Below are 22,514 nucleotides of genomic sequence, written 5' to 3'. Positions count from 1 at the left end.
TCTGGTCAAAGGGCAGTCGTGAGTGATGCGTGATATTCTCCGTCTTTGGCACATCCAAAATGTGGGATCCTCTCATTAGCCCCAGGTTTGAAGGCGGGCTGCACAATGACCCTGGCCCATACTGTATAGGTTCAGAAAGGGCCATGAATAGCATGGCAACTCAGTGCTGGGTATACACGTGGTTGGGTCAGTTAGTGTTTGATATGGAACCCGCTGGCCATTTCACGCCTATTATCCAGAACTGCCAGGTTGCTCAAATATTTGGATGGCAGTGTTTGTTAGGAGATGCAGAAAAGTTTTATTAGAAACTTCAAAGCGGTCATTTAAGGAAGAGGCTACAGGCTGCAGTGTATGGCACGTTGCAGATTATTGCATTACCACGTCAATTGCATTGTCCTACTTACTGACTATTAAACAAAGATAAACAAAAACAAGAATCAAGACTTACTTTTCAGGGCTGTGCTGTACCCTTACACAGACACCCGAGGCTTCATTCACCACATGTCGACAGGTCAACACTAGCCTTGAACTGACCACCACTCCAGATCCCCAGACTTGACCACATTCCACCAACACCACTGCAGACAGGAGATGCTGTGCAGGCCCAGGACTGACTGCCATCTTCCCAACAGGCTTAGCAACCAATTGCACATGAGGCCACCAGGTTTTCATAGAACTTCCAGACCCAACCAAGGCACTCCTGACATTCTCCAGGATATGGCCAATTGAACAAACCAACGTCAATCCAACCCATTCATTGGCCTTCCAACAAAGTGGAGCCACAATTATTCCAACTAGGTTAAAACCATCTTCAGAGAACATAAAGACCCCTCCTCCTTCGGTGCCAGGCAAGCAACGAGCATCAGTCAGAATAAGGACATTTCCTTCTCCAGCTAGGTTACTCACTATCCCTTTACTAAGAGTGTTAATGAAAATGTCTGGGCAAAATGAACCAAAAGGGGAACCACAGGCAAACAGCATGTCACCTTTCCTCAATGACTCAGCCAGCACACAGCTTACTTGAGCTATACCAGGTGAGTTGAGGTCTGGGATTTCCAGCAAGGCAAACCAATGCAGATAGCGCAAATCATCCAAGAGTGCCCCATGCTCCTGCTCATCTTCACTCCTACAGAAATGCCACTGCTCAGCACGGGTGAAGACTTTGGAGAAGGTGTTCTGGAACTCTGGGCAGGGCACCATCATAAGGAGCTTGGCCTCATGCTGCCTAAGGGTGCCAGGAGATCCCTGTTGGTTTGAAAGGGGATTGAACCCCAGAGCCGGGCTGCAGGCCCCCAAATCTTTGCCCAACACACCCTTACCATTCCCTTTGCTTCTACTTTCTGCAGCGCAGAGAACCTGGATCTGAATATCTGGGGAGAAGCTGTTTGCCAGCAGGACACTGCACTGGGACCATATGCCCTGGTCTGCTGCTATCACCTCCTCCAAGAGGAAAGGAGAGAAGATGGCTCCATGGCAGACCACAATCCCTGGACTCTGGCTCAAAATGACCCCACTACAGCTCCAGGATCCCTGGGCTGGGGTCCCCACGGAATTCCCACATGCACTGGAAGCACTAATGACACAGCAAGCCCTGTCCCCAGACAGCATCATCATCTCAGTCTCGGGCTTGGACACGGAAGCTGCTTGCAAGGACTAGACCACTCCCCCCACCGGACAGGTGTAAGGTAGAGATGGCAGGAGCAGCAGCAGCCTCCCCTGCAGAGGCGCGTGTGCGTGGGACAGGGCGCTGGGGAGGTCACCGGCCAGCAATAGCGCCCGCTACGAGCAGAGATGGGCCCGCCGGAGGGGCGGCGTGGGGGCTACACAGAAGCGACAGCCCCGCCTACATGGGCAGAGGAACTAGACGCGCCACAGCGGGGGCACTGCGGGAGCAGGCACCAGAGCCCCAGGCGCACGGACTGTCCGGGCCGCACGCCCCGGGGGCTCCCGCAGGGCAGGCTGGCTGCAGCCCCAGCCAGTCACGTCCCGCGAAGAGGGGAATTAGCCCCCGGCCGGCCGCCCCCCACGCGGCCCCAGCACTGAAGCACCCACCCTCCAGACCCACAGGCGCGGGGCGAGCGTTCCAGCCTTATTAGCTCCGCCCTCTACTCACGTGAGCCCCAAGGGTTTCATTTTATTGGTCGCCCTGTCCGCGAGCGAGCGGGGATTGGTCGGCGTGACTCAGGCTCCTACGCTGCGGGTGGCTGCCCCAGGCCTAACTCTGCACTGGGCCCGGTCGCAGTTGCGGGCCCTGCGTGGGGCGGGGCGAGTGTCCGCGGCGGGCCATGCCTGGCGGCGCGCTGCCTGCTGGGAGCCGGCACAGCCATTCGCCGGCTGCTCCCCGCATTGCAACGTGGCACCTCGCTCCGCCTCCGCGGGGCGCCATCCCGGCTCCAGCGTGGCGCGGGCGGCGGCGCTGAGCTGTGCGGACCTCAGGCCACGGGTAGCGGGGGGCGCGAATTGCCGGGGAAGGGCGAGATACGCGTGATGCAGGAGAGGCTGGCTCCCCTGCCGTGTACCAGCCTGCAGGGGGCCAGGGCCAAGCTTTTGAGTTTCACAACACTCCGAAGAACTCTGAAGGTGGAAAGCTTGTGTCTTCCACCAGCAGAACTTGGTCCAATAAAATACTACCTCGCACTCCTTGGGGCTGTGGGTGTTCTTGTGATCCACATATACATCCCACCCATGCCAAAATCTTAGCAAGATTCTGACCTCAATAATCTCCTGTGCCCTTGAGGTCCTTTTGCCAGCTTTATTTTCCCCACCTTTTGTTTTTATGGGTTCGTGCCTTGTTTTTGCATAATGAGAGGCTTTCCTGAGGGTAAAATTACCTTTTTTTAAAAGCTGCTGAAAATATTTCCTTCTTGAAGGTATACGAGATGGATTGACTCTTAACAGATGGAGTAAGGATAAAGACCCTGATCCTGCAAAACTTAAGGGAAAGAAGTTAAGAGAGTAGGTCAGCAGACTGATATTTTGTGACCTTTAAATAATCAATGTTTTGCATGTTATACTGAGTGGGCAAGTCAGTATTCCACGCTGGTCCTAGGGCCTGCCAGGGATATTAGTTGGCAGCTCCTTCATGGAGCCATGAGCATAGGTGTGTATTTGCTTAGCACAGTCCACCCCTCTCCCCAACACCTGTCCCATCTCCAGCATGAGGGAGACCCTGCTGGCACATATCTACTTCAAATGAACCAGATTGCAGCCCCTTTTCTCTCGTTCGGTTCTGGTTGCACTTTTCCTCATACTTTTATTTATGCACACCCCAGTTGTAGCCCCATGAAGTCATGAGACCTCCTTGTCAGCCTCCTGCTAGCGCTGACCAAGGTGGCCATCTATTCCACCAGGAGGAGGATGCTGGATGGCAAGGTGCTCAGTGACTGTGGGGCCTATTTCTGCTCCTCTCTTCATTCGCATATCTGGGCAGAGTTGCTTTGGGCTACCTCCACTGGCTCTGTAGGCACCTTTGAGGAGCAGTGGGTGCTGTCCAGGGTTCTCTGCTAGGTGTCCCCATCTGGATCCTCTATTTTGAACCTTTGACCATCACTCCTGATCCACTTTTTCATTAGTTGCTCCCAACCTTGCTTGAGCCCTGGGTTCAGTAGCTCCTCCCCTTAGGCTGAGGGAGAGGCCCCTCTCCCCCATAGGTACACCTAACTTCAGCTGCCTCTTCACAAACAACTTGAAACATTTACTAAACACCCTAGTAACCAGAGGATTAAACTGATGATGGGTCCCTCCTCCAGAGGTAACACTCAAGTGGAATAATCAAGCCCCTGACCCACAAAAAAAAAAAACTACTGCAAGCAGTAGCTGAACAATGATTATTGATGGGGGGGAAGGGGGAAATTAATGCAGTCTCAGTTACTGAAGAGTGTTGATATTGCTAGAATCGTGGAGGAGCATCGAATAAATACTTACTGGTCACATTCTTTCAGGAAGTGATATTATTTCCCTCTTTTCTATCCCAATAAAGAGCTCTGCTCCTACCTTGGTGCATGAAACCCAGTGAACATGTTTCTCTAGCTATTCTTAGCATATGTCATATAGTATTTCAAGGGCTAAAATTAGAGTTCTAGTCTAAAAATATACCAGACTACAGCATTTTAAAAGGCTTTAAGATGCTTGCTATTGAGTCTCTATTTGAGGCAGTCACATTGTTTGCCATTACAAAGGCTTCCCTGCACTGAATTTGTGTATGTGCATGCAGCTACACCACTGTAAGTCTCTGTGTAAACACAGAACCAGTCTGACTTGACTAGCCTTCAAAGCAGGTAATCTGCACCAGTGTAAGTAATTTTATACCAGTGCAGTGGGTGTAGGCTAGGGGTTTTCACTAGTGAGGTGGATGAAAATAGCATAGACAGGCCCCAAGCATTAATTCCCACTACTCCAGAAGAGCTTGCTTTTTATCATATTACTGTAGGATACTCGCCCACTGTTGCCTCTTCTAAAAGTTAGAATAAATGTTAGGGAAATGTTAGTACATGACACTTGTAGTAGGGAAGCCTTTTGTAAGATCTTGAGCTGAGAAACCTTTAAAAGTCTCAGCATAGACTAAAGCATACGGTTATTGCTATCTCCAGAGCAAGACCACCAGACATTTTCAATCCAGTAGAGAACACAGAGGCAGAGTTCTTACTACTCTGCCAGTTTTTCCCAGTACAACACAATCCACAAGCTTCCTTTTGTAATCACCATCTTGCCAAGCCTCCCTTGAGAAGCCACAGTGTAACAGAGCTCTTGCTTAGCCAGGAGTCAGCTTGCAACCTGAGCTTATAGATGAAACCAGGATGGGAACAAATCAGACCCAAATCTCTTGAACATGTCACTAGATAACTGCATTTTCTGTTTATTTCATTTTAAAATGCCTTGAGAACATTAGTTGGAACATATTACTTGATCAGGATTAAAAACCTGGAATATTTTAATGTTTCAGTGATAGAGAAAAAATCTAGAAGACACCAAGACTTAAAGTCTTAAGGGAAGGACAGTAAGTTAGAAGGAATACACATTATCTATCTTCTGGGTAGAGCACTAAGTGAAGGGAGAGCCGTAAAATAATGAGAATCCGTTCATTTTCTCTCTCTTCACCAATAATTTGCCAGACCATAAATTCTGCTTATGGAAGGCTAAACTAGACAGATAAAGATTTTGTTGTTTACAAAAAAGACATTCAAATGTATTTATAGAGGTCTACATACATTTGAGGGATGTAAACCCCCACATGAAAAGAATTTGCATAATAAGAGGAATAGAAGCAGGAGAAATAAAGTCAAGAAAATCTCTCTTGCAATTAATCTCAAAGGAAGTGGAAGCCCATTTAAAAGTAGATGACCAAATACTGAACAACCTGTACTATCAAGAAGATGGAGTAGGAGCAGTAGTTGATATTTTCCATACCTGATTCTCTTATTTACATTGCTTTCATTTTACATTGGTGAAGTCTCACTAAGTCAGGGAATTCTTTTAATATATTTAAAACCAGGAAGCTGGTGAATTTTACTGCTCATGAAAGGTAACAGACTAATACCACAGAGTCATGTACAATACAGACAGGTACTATATAAGCTACCAACACAGATCTGGTATTGCACCACAATTCAATCACACAAAGTGTTTGTTAGTCCAATCGTGACCATTTATGTACCTTTGAATCACTTCACTAGCCTATGCTTTCTCCAACCCATCCTCTTCCCCATTCTTTGTTTTCATTTCACTTTTTAAGCTTCATTCTTAAGAGGTCCTTTTGTCTCACACTCATCTTTGTGCCTTTTCGAACCATGGCCACACTTCAAGCATCCTTCCAGTGGAGAATGCATCTTCTCCTATAAGATCTTTACAAAGCCATCATAACTGACCTCCCAATAGCACTGTTCCCAGCCGGGTTTGAACGATTACCTAATTTGTCTTGAGCTAAAATGTAAGCTCCAACATCCTCATTTGCATTCTGTTGCATCTGAAGTGGGTTTTTTACCCACAAAAGCTTATGCCCAAATAAATCTGTTAGTCTTTAAGGTGCCACCGGACTCCTTGTTGATTCTGTAAAGTGTTATTTACATCTGACATCCTTTAGTGATTTGAGCCTAGATATTCGCATCTGATTCTCTCACCTTTGGACTGGCAAGAGCCTTGTGCACTAGGATTCCCATTCCCTAATGTGACTTTCACATCTGTTTATCAAAGTCTTCAATTTTTCCATTCTCCACATTCCCACAAACAGTTTTATAATCCCACATGCAGTCTTCCTCACCATTTATATAGAGAATGCCAGAACCCAATCATCCAGTTTGGACTTTTTTAAAATTAAAAAAACTTTAATAAAATGCTCTGGATACAGATGAACTTCCTTTGCAAAAATATGCATGATTTCACTTTTCCAGGAATAAGAGTAAGTGCTTTGCTAAAAGACTGAAGAATTATCTAGATACACTAACACTATCTGTACCCAAATTTCTGAAATATATATTAAACTTTACAGCAATACATTTCAGGGAACAATATTTATCTACAGATGCACAGAACAGATGAGTGTTATTCACTATTGTTCCCTTTCTCCAGTGGTGGGCACACCACTTTCACAGAAGGCTTTGCTATGTTAGGGTACTAACTTTCTAAATAGTTTCTAAACACTAAGAATAGAACGGCAGCACACAGTTACAGATAATCAAAGTTGCCAGATCTTCTGTTGATCAGTAGGAACTAGCCTAAAATCAACCACTCTTATTCATGAGCCAAGTATAGGTTGACCCTAGATTATAATGGTAACACTGCAGTGTTTTTGACTGAGCAACAAAATCAGCAGTCTTCAGCTGGTTAGTGGAATCACTGTAGTGAAGGCCAGGTTCGTGACAGTGTCTTCGCACCAAATTAACGAACACTCCAAACTTGATGTTAGTTTCTGAACAAGATTGAAAGACCCTTCATTCAAACCCTTTTAACAGGTGTGAAGTGATAAGCACACCCCATAGAAGCCTCATTTCTGTGACCCTGATTGGTGTACAGCCTAATAGGGACACATCACAGCAAATTAGAATGTTAATCATCCGATAGTCTAAAAGGCAGGCAGATAGATCCTCTACACCAGCGCTTCTCAAAGTCGGGCCGCAGCTTGTTCAGGGAAAGCCCTCGGTGGTCCGGGCCAGTTTGTTTACCTGCCGCATCTGCAGGTTTGGCCGATCGCAGCTCCCACTGGTCGCGGTTCGCCGCTCCAGGCCAATGGGGGCTGCAGGAAGGGCGGCCAGCACATCCCTTGGCCCGCGCCACTTCCCACAGCCCCCATTGGCCTGAGATGGCAAACCGCGGCCAGTGGGAGCCGCGATCGGCTGAACCTGCGGACGCGGCAGGTAAACAAACCGGCCTGGACCACCAGGGGCTTTCCCTGAACAAGTGGCGGACTGGCTTTGAGAAGCACTGCTCTACATCCTAGGAAGAGTCAACCTTCTATCAGTTCCCCTCCTCTTCAGCAAATCTGACATTCCTTGAATCTTTGCCCATAGAAGGCTCAGCTCAACTTAGAACCACTCACTTATTGAAATATAAGGGTTATATGTTTCTATGCCAGCATCAGAAGAACATATGTACCATTTTTGCAGCACAGTTAACCTTTTTCTGGTTGTAAAACTAAAGTCATACCTGACACATGGCAGTATCACATGCTACTGTTGAGTACTCCACAGTGACATTTACGCAGGAGATTCCAACACTTACCGTGAAAAATATGTCTTCTGACATTCCAGTGAATGGTTGATGAAGCTAGGTCAAAATGACAAACTCAGCGTAAGTATAAACTGTATCCTAATGTTCACTACCACCACCTGTGGGAAAGGCAATCAGCTGCCAAAAAGAAAGATTGGGGATAAATTATTGAACTAGTACTCAAAGTTCCTCTTTCCCTCATTAGGAGTAAGAGATGTTGGTATAGGGAATTAAGTGTCAGGCTATCTTCGAGCTGAATCTATTCTCCATTTTACAGGAGTATAATGATATCTCTTGTGGGGATTAATCAGAATAATGTCAGTGGGACAGGAATCAACAGGGTTTAAGATCTAACATTTGTTTTACTTCCCATTCATATATAATTTTTCTGTGAACTATTGGGTGTGTGTGAGAGGTTGTGGCAGGCAAGTACACACAAGCTGTTCTCAGGCCTTACATTGCATAGTGTCACAATAAGATTCTTCACTTTTCCCTAATGATGAAGGGTACTTTCCAGTTATGAAAGCTTGAATAAGTTTCAACTAAGTATCACCACCCCTTGTAGAGGAAGATATGTCTTTATTTTATTTAACTGAAAAGGAGGAGCTCTAGACAATAATGAAACTTCAGACAAAGTCTGTTAAGTATAAAAAGAAGCTGGTGCAGTCTACATGAACAACCTTATCAGATGCAAATGCTGAACACTCATGCTACAACAACAAAATAACGTCATGATTTTTAGTTATAATACAGTGGAACCCTGCAACAAAGAACATCCTACATTCTAGAGTGAGAACCCAATAAACCTAATCCATCACAGCAGAAAGACTGCTAATGGGAAACTGAACAAGATAGCTACACTGTCCCTTTCATAGCATCACCACTTTAGGAGGCTGAAACTGGAAACTGCATTCAAACACCTAAGCATGAGGCAGCAACAGAACAGACGTGCTTGTGGGTGTCCTTTTTCAACTAAAATCCCTGTAAGTTAAAGAAGCTTCATTGCACAAGTCAGTCCCAACAGCATCCTCTTCATGATCACCCAATGTGACACAGCACAACCATCCTATAGACCAGTTAAGCCCAAATCTATGTTTATTTAGGACTTTAATATCATGATACGTGGTTCATTAATTTGGGAAATATCTAAATACCATTAAATAGATTTAAAAAAACCCTAATAGACTCTGGACCAAACAAGATAAATGTTAAACCAAAAAGTTAGAAGGGACACTGCTTACATTAACACTTTTTTTAAAAAATATAATTGCTTTCTTTAAGTCAATTAGCCACAGTGGTGAGACGTATTCTCTTTTTCAGGTGTTGCAGTACAGCGTGCAGAGTTTTGGATTCCAGATCACACCAGCCCCATTGTAACTGAAAGCCATGGGTTCTGTGGGAAACAATGGCAACTGAAAGGGACAGCTTGCACCAGTGTGCAGAATTGTGTTATCTCCCAGTCATGTGGAAAAGAGTTGTGTCACCACTGTGCAACAGGATAGTTGAAAACCAGGAGTCTCTTGGTCAATGCCAATATGTGGCAGGAGAGCCTTCCACATTCTAATAGAAAAGTCCATAAGGAAACTGTGAACAGGATCAGTCCAGAGGAGTAAAACTCTATGTCTGTCCAAACATCAGTCAATGTACTGTGATAGCCAACGAAAGCCTTCGCCATAGCCTTGTCTCTTCAACACGCTGCACATGAACACTTCCATGGGGCGTGTGTTCAGGTCCTTCAGTGGCACATTTCCCTGGGGAAATCAAGAAAATAGGAAGAAGTCAGAATTGCAACAAGCACAGATCGGTGTATGTAGGTGCAAGGAGGTGCAGTTTCTTTATCCTTACAAAATGGTAACCTAGGAGTCAAATGCTGGACTAGCAAGATTTTCCTACTGAAGTTTCACTTACCAGTCTTACAGAGATCTCTCTAGTTTTATTTTATAGTCTTCTTTACACAGCTTTTTAAAGTTAGTTGTCCATAATTGCATCTCAACAGCTGCTCCTACAGACCTAACAGCCAGACTACAGTGAACCAAGAGACTTAGATAGGCAGTTGAACAATAGGACATTGGAAGCAGAGAACTCAAATCCTGCTTTTAAGTGAGAACATCTAGGCAACTATTTTGATATAGCAGTTGTACAAATTAATGAATTTTAAAATTGAAATACAAGATGCATAGCATCCTGAAGCTCTATAGTGCACCCGAAGTGTATTCTTGCATTTTCCACTATAGTATTTGTGTGGAATCATCTTTTTAACATGGCTGTGAAAGAAAGCTCAGTCATTTCTAACAAAGCAAAAAAGCAAGGATGCCTAAGACAGGGGTAGAAGAGTTAGGTGAACAGTACAAAAAGCTTCCAAATAGACGAACTACTACAATTTCTTTCAGAAATATCAGGTCTGTACCAAGTCTTAAATATCCAGACAGTTCCCATTAACACTCCAGTATTTTTAACATCTTTCAAATAATTTTTGGACAGAATGACCTGGTTAACAAATCTTGATGTGCATTCTTGGTAACACGTAAAATCATTTATAAAAAAAATATTCCATTCTTCATTTAGTTCCCCATAAGCTTATTAATAGCCAAAGGTTCAAACTCTTTTCGTCTTACCTTTCCTGTGGTCTGTCCATAAAGCCCAAAAATCTCCCGCAGTTTCTCCTCACTTATGGCCTCTGGTCTGTCAATTTTGTTACCCAAGATAAGGATTGGCACATTGGATATTGTTTCATCTGTCATTAGTGCCTACAGGGAAAACACAAGTGTTAACATGATGCACTATAAAAATTCGTTATCTGTAGTGACCTTTTATTTCTTTGCTTCAAATCAGAACTGGCAACAATTTAAAATGATCTTTTGATGTTATGGCACTTTGAAGAGGAAAAAATTCCTCAGAGGTGAGTACAAATCTCGTAACAGTTTATTGAAGACCGCTTATTGTGTAAATTACACTGGCTATTTAAAGTGATCAGAAGACTTTTTAAATACACATTAAGCCTATGAAAGCATGCAAATTTTCAGCCAATTTTTAAATCTGTGTTCGTATATGTAGTAAAATTATAAATTGTTCCTGTGGCTCTACAATAGTTAAGTTAAGAATGGCCTTATTAGTTTAATTCTCCATCTCAAACAACCAGTTATTAGAATTTAGGATGCTGCTTTTTTTTTTTAAATGCAAAGAGCTTTAACCAAGTCAACTTTTTTTTGAAGGGAAGGGAAGGGAAGAGAAGATTATAATGCTTGGAAGATCTCTCTCAGGGGCCAAGATATTATTGTATGTTAAGTTCCAGCCCACTTGAAGTCAGAGGAAATTTGCATTTGTAAAGCCAGGACATAGCTCCTGCATGGAAAAAACTACAAATTGGAAACATACATTAAGCTCAACTTTAGACTCCATGAGACGTGAATGATCAGCACAATCCACCAGAAAGACAATCCCATTAATTGCTGGCAGGTAATTCTTCCAAACCCGGCGTGCTAGAATAGAAAAGAACAAACATCCCTGTAAAAACCCTGCTTTGAGGGGGACAGCATGCCCACATACAGGAAAAGAAGCAAGAATGATTTGTTTAAAAGTTTAAATACTTCAGATGAGCAGTTGAATTGAAGCCAGTGACTTGTATTAATTGTCAGTTCTCTCTCCTTCACCAGCAAAAGTAATCAGATCTTTTTGCAGGCTTCTCATACTATTTTTGAACTTTTTTTGTTGATGAGCCACTTGAGTGCAACAGTAGTTTAACTCATTTTTGTATTATTCAAAAGCTACAAATCTGTTCTGCTCAGGTTCTTATACCAAGCCCATTGCCATGATATCATATCAGCCATAGAGGACTTCTTAGACCAGGGGTTCTCAAACTGGGGTTTGGGACCCCTCAGAGGGTCGCGAGGTTATTACATGGAGGGGGTCACAAACTGTTAGGCTCCACCCCAAACCCTGCTTTGCCTCCAGCACTTATAATGGTATTAAATATATGTAAAAGTGTTTTTAATTTATAAGGGGGGGGAGGGGGGGAGTTGCACTCAGAGGCTTGCTATGTGAAAGGGGTCACCAGTACAAAAGTTTGAGAACCCACTGTCATGGGTTAAAGGTGACATGCAAGAAGAAAACTGGGCTTGTGACCTTTGTTTCTTTGAGGTCTAGGATGTCTGGAAGGTTTTTCTAAACATTAGAAGGCCAGGGCTTGCTTGACCTGGAGAATTAGTAAAATGGTGAGTTGAGACACAAAGCTGAGAAACCAAGGGGGAAGGGATTTTTGACAGGTTATTTAAAAATAAACAATACTAGAAGCCTATTTGATTTCAATGACTAATGATCATTTTGGAGAAGAGAAGTCTTAAGAATTCAACTTCCCATCCAGTTCAATTAAGATGTAAGTGCTCATGATATAGGTAAGTTTCACAGAAGATCCTTCACAAAAGAAAGAAATCCAGATTTGACATTCCTGATATTTCTAAGGCAAAAGAATCAGAAAAAGCTTTCAGTATAACCTCTAACGTTCTAAACAACAAAAAAAGGTCAACTTTATGTAGAGTCCCTTGTAAACCACCTTTAGGAAGCTTCATTGTGGTTCTATGCACATGTAAGCCATCTATGGTAAGAGATTTAGGGCAGAAGCGTACTGAAAGCAAGATTTTGTACACACTGTCAGAAGTAGATGAACCAAGATTCATCTGCTACAGTAAATGAAATCTAAGTTAATCAGAATGATTAACTTTACATATAAATAAATATTACCCAATTCTACATGTTAAAATAAAAGAGATCATAGTTAGTGCTCTCCCATATATTTTCCTTAAGATGGCTAAAGTTTAGTATAATTATTAGTGTCAGCATGAACTGCACCACTTAATATTCTTTTCTGTCCCCTAATTCTGAAAGAAGCCCGTTCTTACCTTGCTCATGTCCACCGAGATCAAAAGTTGTGAAAGTCATTCCGGCAATAGTCAGCTCTTCTGATGCTAAAAAAGGAGGAATAAAGTCTTGAGTTAGCTGAATTGCAGCCATTATCACCATCCACCATATTTTACTGTAGTTATCAACACCACTGTAGGATAAATATAAAAATCAAAGAATTAGAGTTAGTTTAAGTTTGTTTAAGGAAATATATATGTGTTGTAAAGAAAGGCCCTGACTAGCAAGTAGAAGGAAGGCCTTGAAAATAATGAGTTATAAGGCCAAAAGGAATGAAGTAGGGAAGATTTCTGGTTCAAAGAATGACTAATGAAACAAGAAGTTCCTAAAAAGAAGGCCTCTGGTGTGACTGCAGGTGGTTTTCAATATAACAAAAAGAACCTGTCTTAAAGAGAGTCACCATGGGCCTTCCCACCCCACGTACCAGTGTTATCTCTATGTGAACCTAGGTGAAATGAAAAAGTTGTTGGTCAGCAGGATGGAGGGGAAAAGATAAGGAGGAAAGACCTCGGGAAGAAGGACGCTGTAAATCTTATTTGAATTAAAATGAAAAATGAGGGTGAACTGTCTCAAACTAGTTGTTAGCTAAAGTGGTAACTGGCTATGACATCATTTGTTTGCTGAAGAGTATAAAAAGTTATGAATTTGAGGTTCTTTGTCAGACTCCACCAGATCATGCTGGAGCACACCAGGATGAGACGATTTTCCCTAGGTTTTGCCTATTTGTAAGTATATTGCTCAGTATACTTTTTTTTTTTTTAAACTGTTTGGGTGTAGTGATTGCTTACTTTTAGGCTGTTAGACATGTTTAGAGCAACTGTATTAAATACCATTTGGCCTTTGGACTTAATAAAGAATTTATGGTTAAACTGATGTTTGATGGTTTCCTATATTATTATTAGTATTAATAATTTCAAATAATAATTCCAACAACCATACACAGAATGGTATGAGGGACCTATTACATAAAGGATGAAGCCATTTCATAGGATCATTAAAATGGGAAAGGAGTTGCTCTTTTCCAAGGGTACATCCTGATTAGTCTCTAGACATGAATTTTATATTTAATCTAGAAAAGCAATTATGCTTAAAATAAGCTTGTGTTAACTCAACTGAGTCAGTCTTCTGCATTCACTTTATATAGTTTAACTGATTTTCATTACAAGACTTACTCAAATTTAATTTCACCTCAAGAGACAGACACCACCCAAAAGTCCTCAAGGTTAGTTTTAAAAATCTAAGTCAATTTCTAAAGATGAAAACTATTAAGGCATTTTTCACTATTACAACTCAATATCCAGTTGCATGAGTGATTTTGATGAGGAAAATCCAATGAACAATGGACTCAATAAAATCAGATCACTGGATAACTTACTTGGATGTAGCGTAGGGACATGTTGACCCAATCTGTCATCTTTGAGCATGTGCAGAAGAGTGGTTTTACCAGCATTGTCCAAGCCCAAAAACACTAGTTTTCCAGATTTCTTGTACAATCCTGGAAGTGAAAAGAAAATTCAACAGGTTTACATTTGCTCTCATGCAGAAATATGATCTAATATAAATATTAAATACTACAGTGGTATCACATAATCCACACCTTCCAAAAACAACTGTGTAAAACATTACCCACAAACCCTCAGCACAGGGAACACAACACTGGGAAACGAACCTATGGTTTTGGGAAGGTAGAGCAAAGTGTTAATTATGAGGCTGGACAGTGTTTTCTAAACTAGTTTTGGCTTCCCCCCAACAAAAACTCATTTCCGTACAGACTTTCAAGCTTTTCCTGAAAGCCATTTTCACATCTATGGAATACATGACAAACTGAAGAGAATGAGGCTACATCAAGTCTATGTGTAACTAGGTCCTGTTATAAAACAGAGCAGAAGAAACCAATCCTTAGATGTAATGGGTTAAAAATTAATTTGCCATTTAAGACATTTAAAAGTGGAATTACGATTTTACCCACAAGGAGATAAAACTGTAAATGGGCTCATCTAGGGGAAGACGACGACAATATGAAACAGAACGAAGTAATGAGAATGCTATTTAGATTGTGTAAATATAAACAGAGCTTTAAAAATCCACTTCTAAATGTGCACCTTTCCTGGGCGAGTGTCATTTTCTGCAGGATCTAAGCTTTCATTTTTAAAAGTTTTCTGGAAATTGTTTGTGAAGGTATCCTTCCAAATGTGAACCGATGCAATAAAACCTTTTCAAATCTGCACTGATCCAGAATTGCCACCAGTGTTAAAGAAGAAAAGGGGGATGTGACTGTCAATGATAGGGGTGGTCAGAAAACCCTGGTTGCCATCATTAGGATGAAGTAGCCCTCAGGAATATTCATCCACCCCCACCGAAGGGAGCTTCCCCACAGCCATCTAGCACACATCTCTACATAGAGGTGGGACCTCACTGATACTACCATGTCACCTCAATGAAAGTCTCTGTGCATGGGCACACTTGCCATTCCAGCAAATTGCTGGAGTGGAGACATAAGAAAGGCCACTCCTACAGAGCCCTCTGCTGGAATGGCAGGAGAGGTCTCCCCACAGAATTCTCCGCACCCCCAATGAAACAGCCATCTTCTAGAATGGTAGACAAAGGGCCCACCACTACACTGCTCCCTGGTTTGGAGCCAGCTGGAGTCAGGGTCAGAGGGTAGCACTGTCTGTGGTGAGCTCTCCTCTCACTTCGGCAAAGCACCAGGCACAGGGCCACCATAAACTGATTTATCCAGATGGTTGTGCATTATTAATTTATTGGCGAAGGTAGCAATAACATTGTTCTATTTGGACCCAATCAGCATCAATTTGGGGTGTGCTGGGTCTAGCGTGTAGATATAGAGTTGAGCTCAGTTCAACTAGCAACAATCTTACATCGTGGGCCCCAGTATTTGGTAGGAGAATCCAACTAACAGTACACTGGACAGGAGAAGACATGGCTTGGGTTGCTGGAGTATGCTGGCCTGGCAATTCGAAGACTTAGTCCTTGGGCCAGCAGGTACTGGATACATTTTCCAAGCCTTGTTAATAAGAGTTAAGTAGCTAGATAGTAGGAAACTGAAGAGATATAGTTCAAGGGAAAGCATGAAAGTCAATGGAAAAGACTGGAAATAAATTTGAAAACAATTGTGGACATGTACTCAGAGTAGTTATCAATGGTTCAATATCAAACTAGGAGGATATACCTTGTAGGTCTCGCAGGGGTCTGTCTGGTACTAGTCAATATTTTTATTAATGACTTACATAATGGGGTGAAGAATATATTTATAACATTTTGTGGATAACAGCAACGTGGGAGGGGTTGCAAGCACTTTGGAGCACAGGATTCAAAATGACCTTGATAAATTGGAAAATTGATCTGAAATCCACAAAATGAAATTCAATAAAGAAGTGCAAAGTACCACACTTAGGAAGGACAAATCAAATACACAAATACAAAATGGGAATAACAGGCTCGGTGGTAGTACTGCACAAGAAGATCTAGCAGTTTGAGTGGCTCACAAATTCAATGTGAGCCAACAATGTGATGAAATTGCAAAAAAGGCTAATATTCTGAGATGTGTATTAACAGGAGTGTTGTACATACAACAAGGTAACTGTCCCACCACTCCACCACAGTGGTGAGGACTTTACTGGATTATTATGTCCAGTTTTGGGCACCACATTTTAAGATATATGTGAACAAATGGGAGAGAGTCCACAAAAATGAGCGGATAGGACAGAGAAGAGCAGCCAAAATGATAAAATGTTTTGAAATACCAACCTATGAGGATAAAAAAACCTGGGTATGTTTATTCTTGAGAAAAGAAGACTGAGGGGGGGTGCACCTGATAACAGCTTTCCACTACATTAAGGGCTGTTATACAGAGGAAAGTGATAAATTATTTTCCATGTCCACTGAAGGTAAGACAAGCAGTAATCAGCTTAGTCTGCAACAAGGAAAATTTAGGTTAGATATTAGGAAAAAATTTCTAATACTTAGGCAGTGGAATAGACTGCTGTGGGAGTTTGCGGAATTTCCATCACTGGAAGTTTTTAAGACCAGGTGAAACAAATGCCTCTCAGGGATGGTCTAGGTCAGGGGTGGCCAACCTGTGGCCACATGCGGCTCCTTGTATAGGCACTGACTCTGGGGCTGGAGCTACAGGTGCCAACTTTCCAATGTGCCGGGGAGCGCTCACTGCTCTACCCCTGGCTCTGCCATAAGCCCTGCCCCCACTCCACCCCTTCCTGCCCCCTCCCCTGAGCCTGCCATGTCCTCGCTCCTCTGCCCCAACCCTCAAGAACCCCCTGAGCCTGCCATGCCCTCGCTCCTCTCCTCCAACCCTCAAGAGCCTCCTCCATGCCACGAAAAAGCTGATCGGGAGGTGCAGGGAGGGAGGGGGAGGCGCTGATTGGCAAGGCTGCCAGTGGGTGGGAGGCGCTGGGAGGGGAGGGGAGCTGAGCTGATGAAGGGCTGATGATGTATTACTGTGGCTCTTTAGCAATGTACATTGGTAAATTCTAGCTCCTTCTCAGGCTCAAGTTGGCCACCCCTGGCCTAGGTATTGTTGGTCCTGCGCCAGCACAGGAGGCTGGATCAGATGAACTCTCGAGTTCCCTTCAAGCCCTACATTTCTATGATTCTATGTTTAACTTGTAAACCAGAAGGACTGGAGTTAGGAAGAGAACTCATGTCTAAGTAGGCCACGGATTTCCCTGAAACACTATGGGAAGATTACCTAACCTCTGTGTCTCCAATTTTGTCCATAAAACTCAGATAAAGAGCTACTCAGACAATGAGGAGGATTAGAGAATTGTCTCAAAAATACCATGGAAGGGGAGAGTATCTTCATTATAAACTGCATCAGATTATTGCACAGCAGTACAGTATGAGGCAGGGCTCACCAAATAAAGGGGAAGGAATGTTTTATAGGTCTTACATTTTTAAAAATTCAACTGTGGATCAAGCTACTCTTATTACTTAGGTACTTTGTAAATGAAGGTACAAATGAACTAATCCTACCACCATCTCATCAGTACTGTTTTCTATTATACCAGGAGAGAAAATCCTAATGAACTAATAAAATCAATAAGGGTGTCAACTATACTAGAAAAGATGCATCTGTTTAAACTGAAGAAGTGGGGTTTTTTTTACCCACAAAAGCTTATGCCCAAATAAATCTGTTAGTCTTTAAGGTGCCACCAGACTCCTCGTTGTTTTTGTTTAAACTGTTTTTTCAACTAGATTTTTAAATTGATCCAGTGAAAAGGCTTAATGTAGATAAACCATTTTTAACAAGGATTAAACTGGTTTGAATGTATCTTGTGTTGGTAAATTACCAAATTAAATTAAACTAATTGAAGCAACAATTATACTTGTTTGTGTGTCTGTTTAGCATTTGCACTGATTTAATCAGAATGATTTAAAATCTATTTAGTTAAATGAACTTATGTTTGATGGTAAATACAAATTTGAAATATTACCTAAAAATTGCAGCACGCTGCTGAAGCCATTGTAAATCCATTCAAAAATGAAAGACATTGTTGAAGATTAGTTGCCTGCAAGAAAACAAACATGAGACATTTATGGGTAAAAACCTTAATCCCCCTATGCCAGCAAGATTCAGTTGGTAGAAGGGATAGTCATTTGACAGGTCCAAAAATAAGTGGTCAATTGACTGGTTAAATAACGTTAATAATGAACAAATATTTTAAAGCATTAATTTATTAGAACCATAACAGCAGCAAAAAAATAAGACTTTATAGAGTCATAGAGTCATAGACTTTAAGGTCAGAAGGGACCATTATGATCGTCTAGTCTGACCTCCTGCACAACGCAGGCCACAGAATCTCACCCACCCGCTCCTGTAATAAACCCCTAGCCTTAGATAGAGACTCATGACTAATTACAACAAACAAGTTACTTAACTGAGTTATTTTATCTCAGATAAATGTGAAAATCAAGTTCTTAAAAAAAAAAAGAAGAAGGACACCATTATGCAATCAGAAAGCTAGACTGCCTCCTACGTCAGGGTATTCTTGCTATGACTTGACTGGTCAGTTGACTGACTGGTTTATTGACATTATTTGACTGGCGTGCTAAGCCTAGTTGATAGCATACTTGCCTCTGCACCAGAAGGCTGAACTCAAATTTGTTACCCAACTATTACTGGAGTTGAAAGAGGGTGTCTGACCCCTGGTCCCTATTTTGAGTGGATGTTAAAGATCTCTGGAAATTTTCAAACAGCATTTCAAAAAACCTCATTTTAGGTCAATATGTCCTTTTCCACAAACAGGTTCTAACACTGCATGCATTACCAACTGCTTGCATTTCAGCAGCTAGATGTAACAGAGGAGTTGGTGTACTAACAGTACTGAAGTCATCAGTCTGTGGGCATTTCAGGATGCATCACTGCATGGAACATCCCACTAACTTCTTTGTTAACAATAACTGCCCACTTCTAGCTGCTTCCTGAATTATACTTATGTATCTGCCTCTCTTAACTATCATGCTCATTACCACACTTTCTTTGGTGCAGTTATATAAACTGCATGTCTCTGTTTGGTCATACCCAAGGTAAATAGTTTCAAAAGCCATGAGACCAATTTTTGTAAAACTATGTGGCGGCGGACTTTGGAGTACATAAAGAGTTTACCCTCTCTTTTCAGTAGTAGTCAGAATGAAAATGAAACGCAAATCAAATCCCGTCAGAGTTTTCTTTCTCAAAAGCTAAAATGTAACTGAACAATAAAAACAATGTTTAGCAAAAGAGCAAATATTACAAGGGGAGCTGCAGGTTTATTGGCTGCATCAAGCCACAATTAATGCTTTCAACTTGTCTTGTTTAGTCCTACCTCATTATGCTTTTGGTGCTTGTAAGTCAGCAGTGATTTTTAAGTACCAGTCAAACGAGGAATGTTTTAAAGAAACCAACTGTTGCCATAAGTACGATTGTGGCTAAAGGTTAGTTCAGCTCATTTACAGCGACTTAAAAACAAAACAAACAAAAATAATAGGAGGAAGAACAGATCCTCCTGTAAATAAATTTAACATAAGAAGCATAATTCTCCAACACAGGCTCCCGAGGAGAATGTTGAAATCGTGCGTGAGGATACGGTAATTAGAGCCGGGGTGAGGTGCCTGCCAAGGGGCCAAGCTCCTACAGGGCACCTGGCCATGTACTCAACCACGTCCAGTTTCCTGACAATCGGGTTGCCCTGCCTAAGTGCCCGCGGCTGAAGCCAGGACTCAAAGGCCCCCGTGCTCCAGACTGACTCCCGGTCCGCCCGGCGTGTGACAGCGCCAGGGGGCTGGCAGAAGCGGAAACCCCGCTGCCCTAGACCCATAGGCCCAGGCTCGGGTGGGGAGGGCGCGCAGCGCTCGGAGAAGGGACCCAGACACCGGCCCCGCGGAAGGGTTGGACTCTCCCACCCCCCACGGCAGAGCTGCTCCCTCACCGGCGCTGGAGCCCCCACCGCGCGTAGCGGCTCCCACCCAAACCGACTGCGTGTCACTCGGCTCCCCTCCCCCCGCCCCGCCGGGCCCGACCGCGGCCCAGTGCCCCCTCCCCGGGCCCCGCCGCCGCGCTGCCCAGCCGCCCCTCACCTCCCCCCGCCGCAGCAGCCGCTCGCGGCTCTTCTCCCTGCGGCTGACCCGGGCAGCCGTCCCTCGACAAGCGTCAGCCCCCACTCACTTAACTCGGCAGCCGCCAGCTACACGCCGGAAATACGTAGCACCTCTTCCCCCGGCTGCTTCCGGGGGATGGGTCCGCCGCGCTGGCTAGCGCGCGCTGCGTGCGGCCGCGGCGTGGTGACGTGTCACGGTTCGGGACCCGGGTTCGAATCTCGCCCCAGCCGCCTGGAGCGGTTCCTCTGGGTTTCCATTGTAGGCTGTCAGGGCCCCGGCGCCGGTCACGCGGCGGGCGCATGCGCGCAGCAGAGATGCACGGGCGCTGTCCTGGCAGCCGACAGTTCACGTCACAGAGCGTGTAGCCGGGGCCGGTCAGGCGGCCGCTCTGTGCTTCGGCTGTAGGGGTCGGGATCGGAGCCGCGCTCAAGGGCAGTTCCAGCCCCCCCCGCTCCTTTTGACCCCGGCCGGGCAGAGCTTGTCTGTGGCGCTAGCTGGGTGCCTAGGAGATGGGTCAGGTGCCCGCTGGGCCGGGCTGGCCTTTCCCTGCTGTGTCTGGCAGGGAATGATGGGCGTGTGACCCCTGCCGCTTCGCTGTCTGCAGGAGAGGCGCTTTGCTAACGCGGAGCGGAGCTCCACGCGAGGAACCCTGCAATCCCCACGAGTCCCTCCCCCCAGCCATTACGTAGCTTCTATGGGCAGCCTGTGGGGGAACCGTGAAGCGGCCCTAAGGTGCGCACCACTTAGGGTGACCAGGCAGCAAGTGTGAAAAATCAGGACAGGGTGTGGGGGAGTAATAGGAGCCTATATAAGAAAAAGGCCCCAAAATCAAGACTGTCCCTGTAAAATCGGGACATCTGGTCACCCTATTAACTCCGCCCTCCCCCCGTTAGTGGCATCTGGCCATGCATGCCTCCAGCCCAGACAGTGCTCCTCCATATAGCCCACTGTCCATTCTTTGACCCTTGTTTAGAGACTCATCCCCTCCTGCTTCACTTTAGGTAGAGATGCTCCTGGATGCAGGAGAAGCCCTAGCACATCCCTGCTTTCTCCTGTGAACACACCTCCCTCTGATGAACTACAGGAGGTTAGGATGATAGAGCAGGGAGGTAAGTGGTAATACTCCCCTTTCTGCCCTCTTCTGAGCATCCCTCCCCAGGCTACCTGTTCTCTAAGCAATGCACATATATAAATGGAAGTTGAGTTCTTGAGGAGTATACTCAAGCTAACAGTTCAGTTTTTTAAGTGAGTTAGCTGTAACTGTTGTATCATATAACTTCACTAGAATGTGCTTTCTGTGCACATTCTTGTGAACCAAGTGTTTTGGCAGGAATGTGTCACAGCACATATTACTAACTACTTAGTTGAAATTGGATTTTTAATTCACAAGCATATATTCACCCTGAAAGCCAGATTCTAAGGAGTCATGTTCATTCAGTCAGGTAACAAACATACCGGGCCCAAGTAACCATAGCAGAGGGTGATAATGTAAGATGGAATAGAATCTGCAGGTTGCTCATTATAGCATTTGCTCTGCAAGGCTATTAGAAGTAAGACAATTTGGAAATGGTACATATTATTTAAATTAGCTTTTTTTAAGGCACCTTCCTGAGAAACAGCAATAAATAAGAGCTTTAAAGAACAGTAGTCAAAGAGCAGAAGTGCTATTATTTTAGGAACGTGGACCCTGGACATTTTGAAAATTCAAAGCTGCAGGTTAGGGAAATCCTTCACAGATGGCACTCTGATTTGACTGTTTAAATCTCTTTGGACTCAGACTATATCCATTAGGGTTACCATACGTCCAGTTTTTCCCGGACACGTCCGGCTTTTCGGCAATCAAACCCCCGTCCGGGGGGAATTGCCAAAAAGCCAAACATGTCCGGGAAAATGCCGGCCGGGCACTTCCCTTCCCGCGGCGGCTCTGCTCCTCCCCTGACTCTTCGGCTCTGTTTAAGAGCCGAGCTGCCCGAGCGCTGTGGGCTTCAGGCAGCCCCCTTGCCTCCGGACCCCAGCCGCCGGCCGGGCACTTCCCCTCCCGGGCTCCGGCGGCACAGGATCCGGAGGCATGGGGGCTGCCCGAAGCCGGTAGCGCTCAGGCAGCTCGGCTCTTAAACAGAGCCAAAGAGTCAGGGGAGGAGCAGAGCCTCCGGCCATGGCGGCTCTGCTCCTCCCCGACTCTTCGGCTCTGTTTAAGAGCCGAGCGCTACGGGCTTTGGGCAGCCCCCATACCTCCAGATCCTGCGCCGCCGGAGCCCGGGAGGGGAAGTGCCCGGCCGGGGGCG

The 22,514-nt window shown here is 44.3% G+C and overlaps 2 protein-coding genes across 6 annotated transcripts in view; both read right to left on the bottom strand.

The window, feature by feature from the left end:
• The window catches only part of TYSND1 (trypsin like peroxisomal matrix peptidase 1), a 33,020-nt gene extending 30,939 nt beyond the window's left edge, over positions 1-2,081 (bottom strand). For all 4 annotated transcript variants that reach the window (XM_054033993.1, XM_054033995.1, XM_054033996.1 and 1 more), the window contains exon 1: positions 449-2,081. In XM_054033993.1, the coding sequence (XP_053889968.1) occupies positions 449-1,614 (1,166 nt within the window). In that variant the 5' untranslated portion in view covers positions 1,615-2,081. The remainder of the gene's footprint in view (positions 1-448) is intronic.
• A 6,179-nt stretch (positions 2,082-8,260) lies between these two features.
• On the bottom strand, positions 8,261-20,383 carry SAR1A (secretion associated Ras related GTPase 1A). Of its 2 annotated transcripts, none has more exons than XM_054035766.1 (7): positions 20,302-20,383; positions 18,087-18,161; positions 13,991-14,110; positions 12,597-12,662; positions 11,077-11,180; positions 10,317-10,448; positions 8,261-9,452 (listed from the first exon to the last, which is right to left on the bottom strand). In XM_054035766.1, exons 2-7 carry the CDS (start codon positions 18,142-18,144, stop codon positions 9,336-9,338), a joined length of 597 nt encoding a protein of 198 aa, XP_053891741.1. In that variant the 5' UTR covers positions 18,145-18,161; positions 20,302-20,383; the 3' UTR covers positions 8,261-9,335. The 2 variants fall into 2 exon arrangements, with proteins under 2 accessions (XP_053891741.1, XP_053891742.1); XM_054035767.1 differs by lacking the exon at positions 20,302-20,383 and adding an exon at positions 20,209-20,290.
• Between the last annotated feature and the right edge of the window lie 2,131 nt (positions 20,384-22,514).

This window comes from Malaclemys terrapin, chromosome 7 (genome assembly GCF_027887155.1).
Source record: "Malaclemys terrapin pileata isolate rMalTer1 chromosome 7, rMalTer1.hap1, whole genome shotgun sequence".
Lineage (NCBI taxonomy): Eukaryota > Metazoa > Chordata > Testudines > Emydidae > Malaclemys > Malaclemys terrapin.
The sequence above is the reverse complement of the archived record's forward strand: the minus strand, read 5'-3'. Positions and strand labels throughout refer to the sequence as shown.

Bases quoted from the DNA above. Each gene is read 5' to 3' on its own strand.
- SAR1A (XM_054035766.1), bottom strand. From the start codon at position 18,144: ATGTCTTTCATTTTTGAATGGATTTACAATGGCTTCAGCAGCGTGCTG. The intron at 14,111-18,086 runs GTAATATTTCAA...TTTCACTTCCAG, and splicing joins CAGCGTGCTGCAATTTTTAG to GATTGTACAAGAAATCTGGA. The intron at 10,449-11,076 runs GTATGTTTCCAA...TTTTCCCTGTAG, and splicing joins AGTCTAAAGTTGAGCTTAAT to GCACTAATGACAGATGAAAC.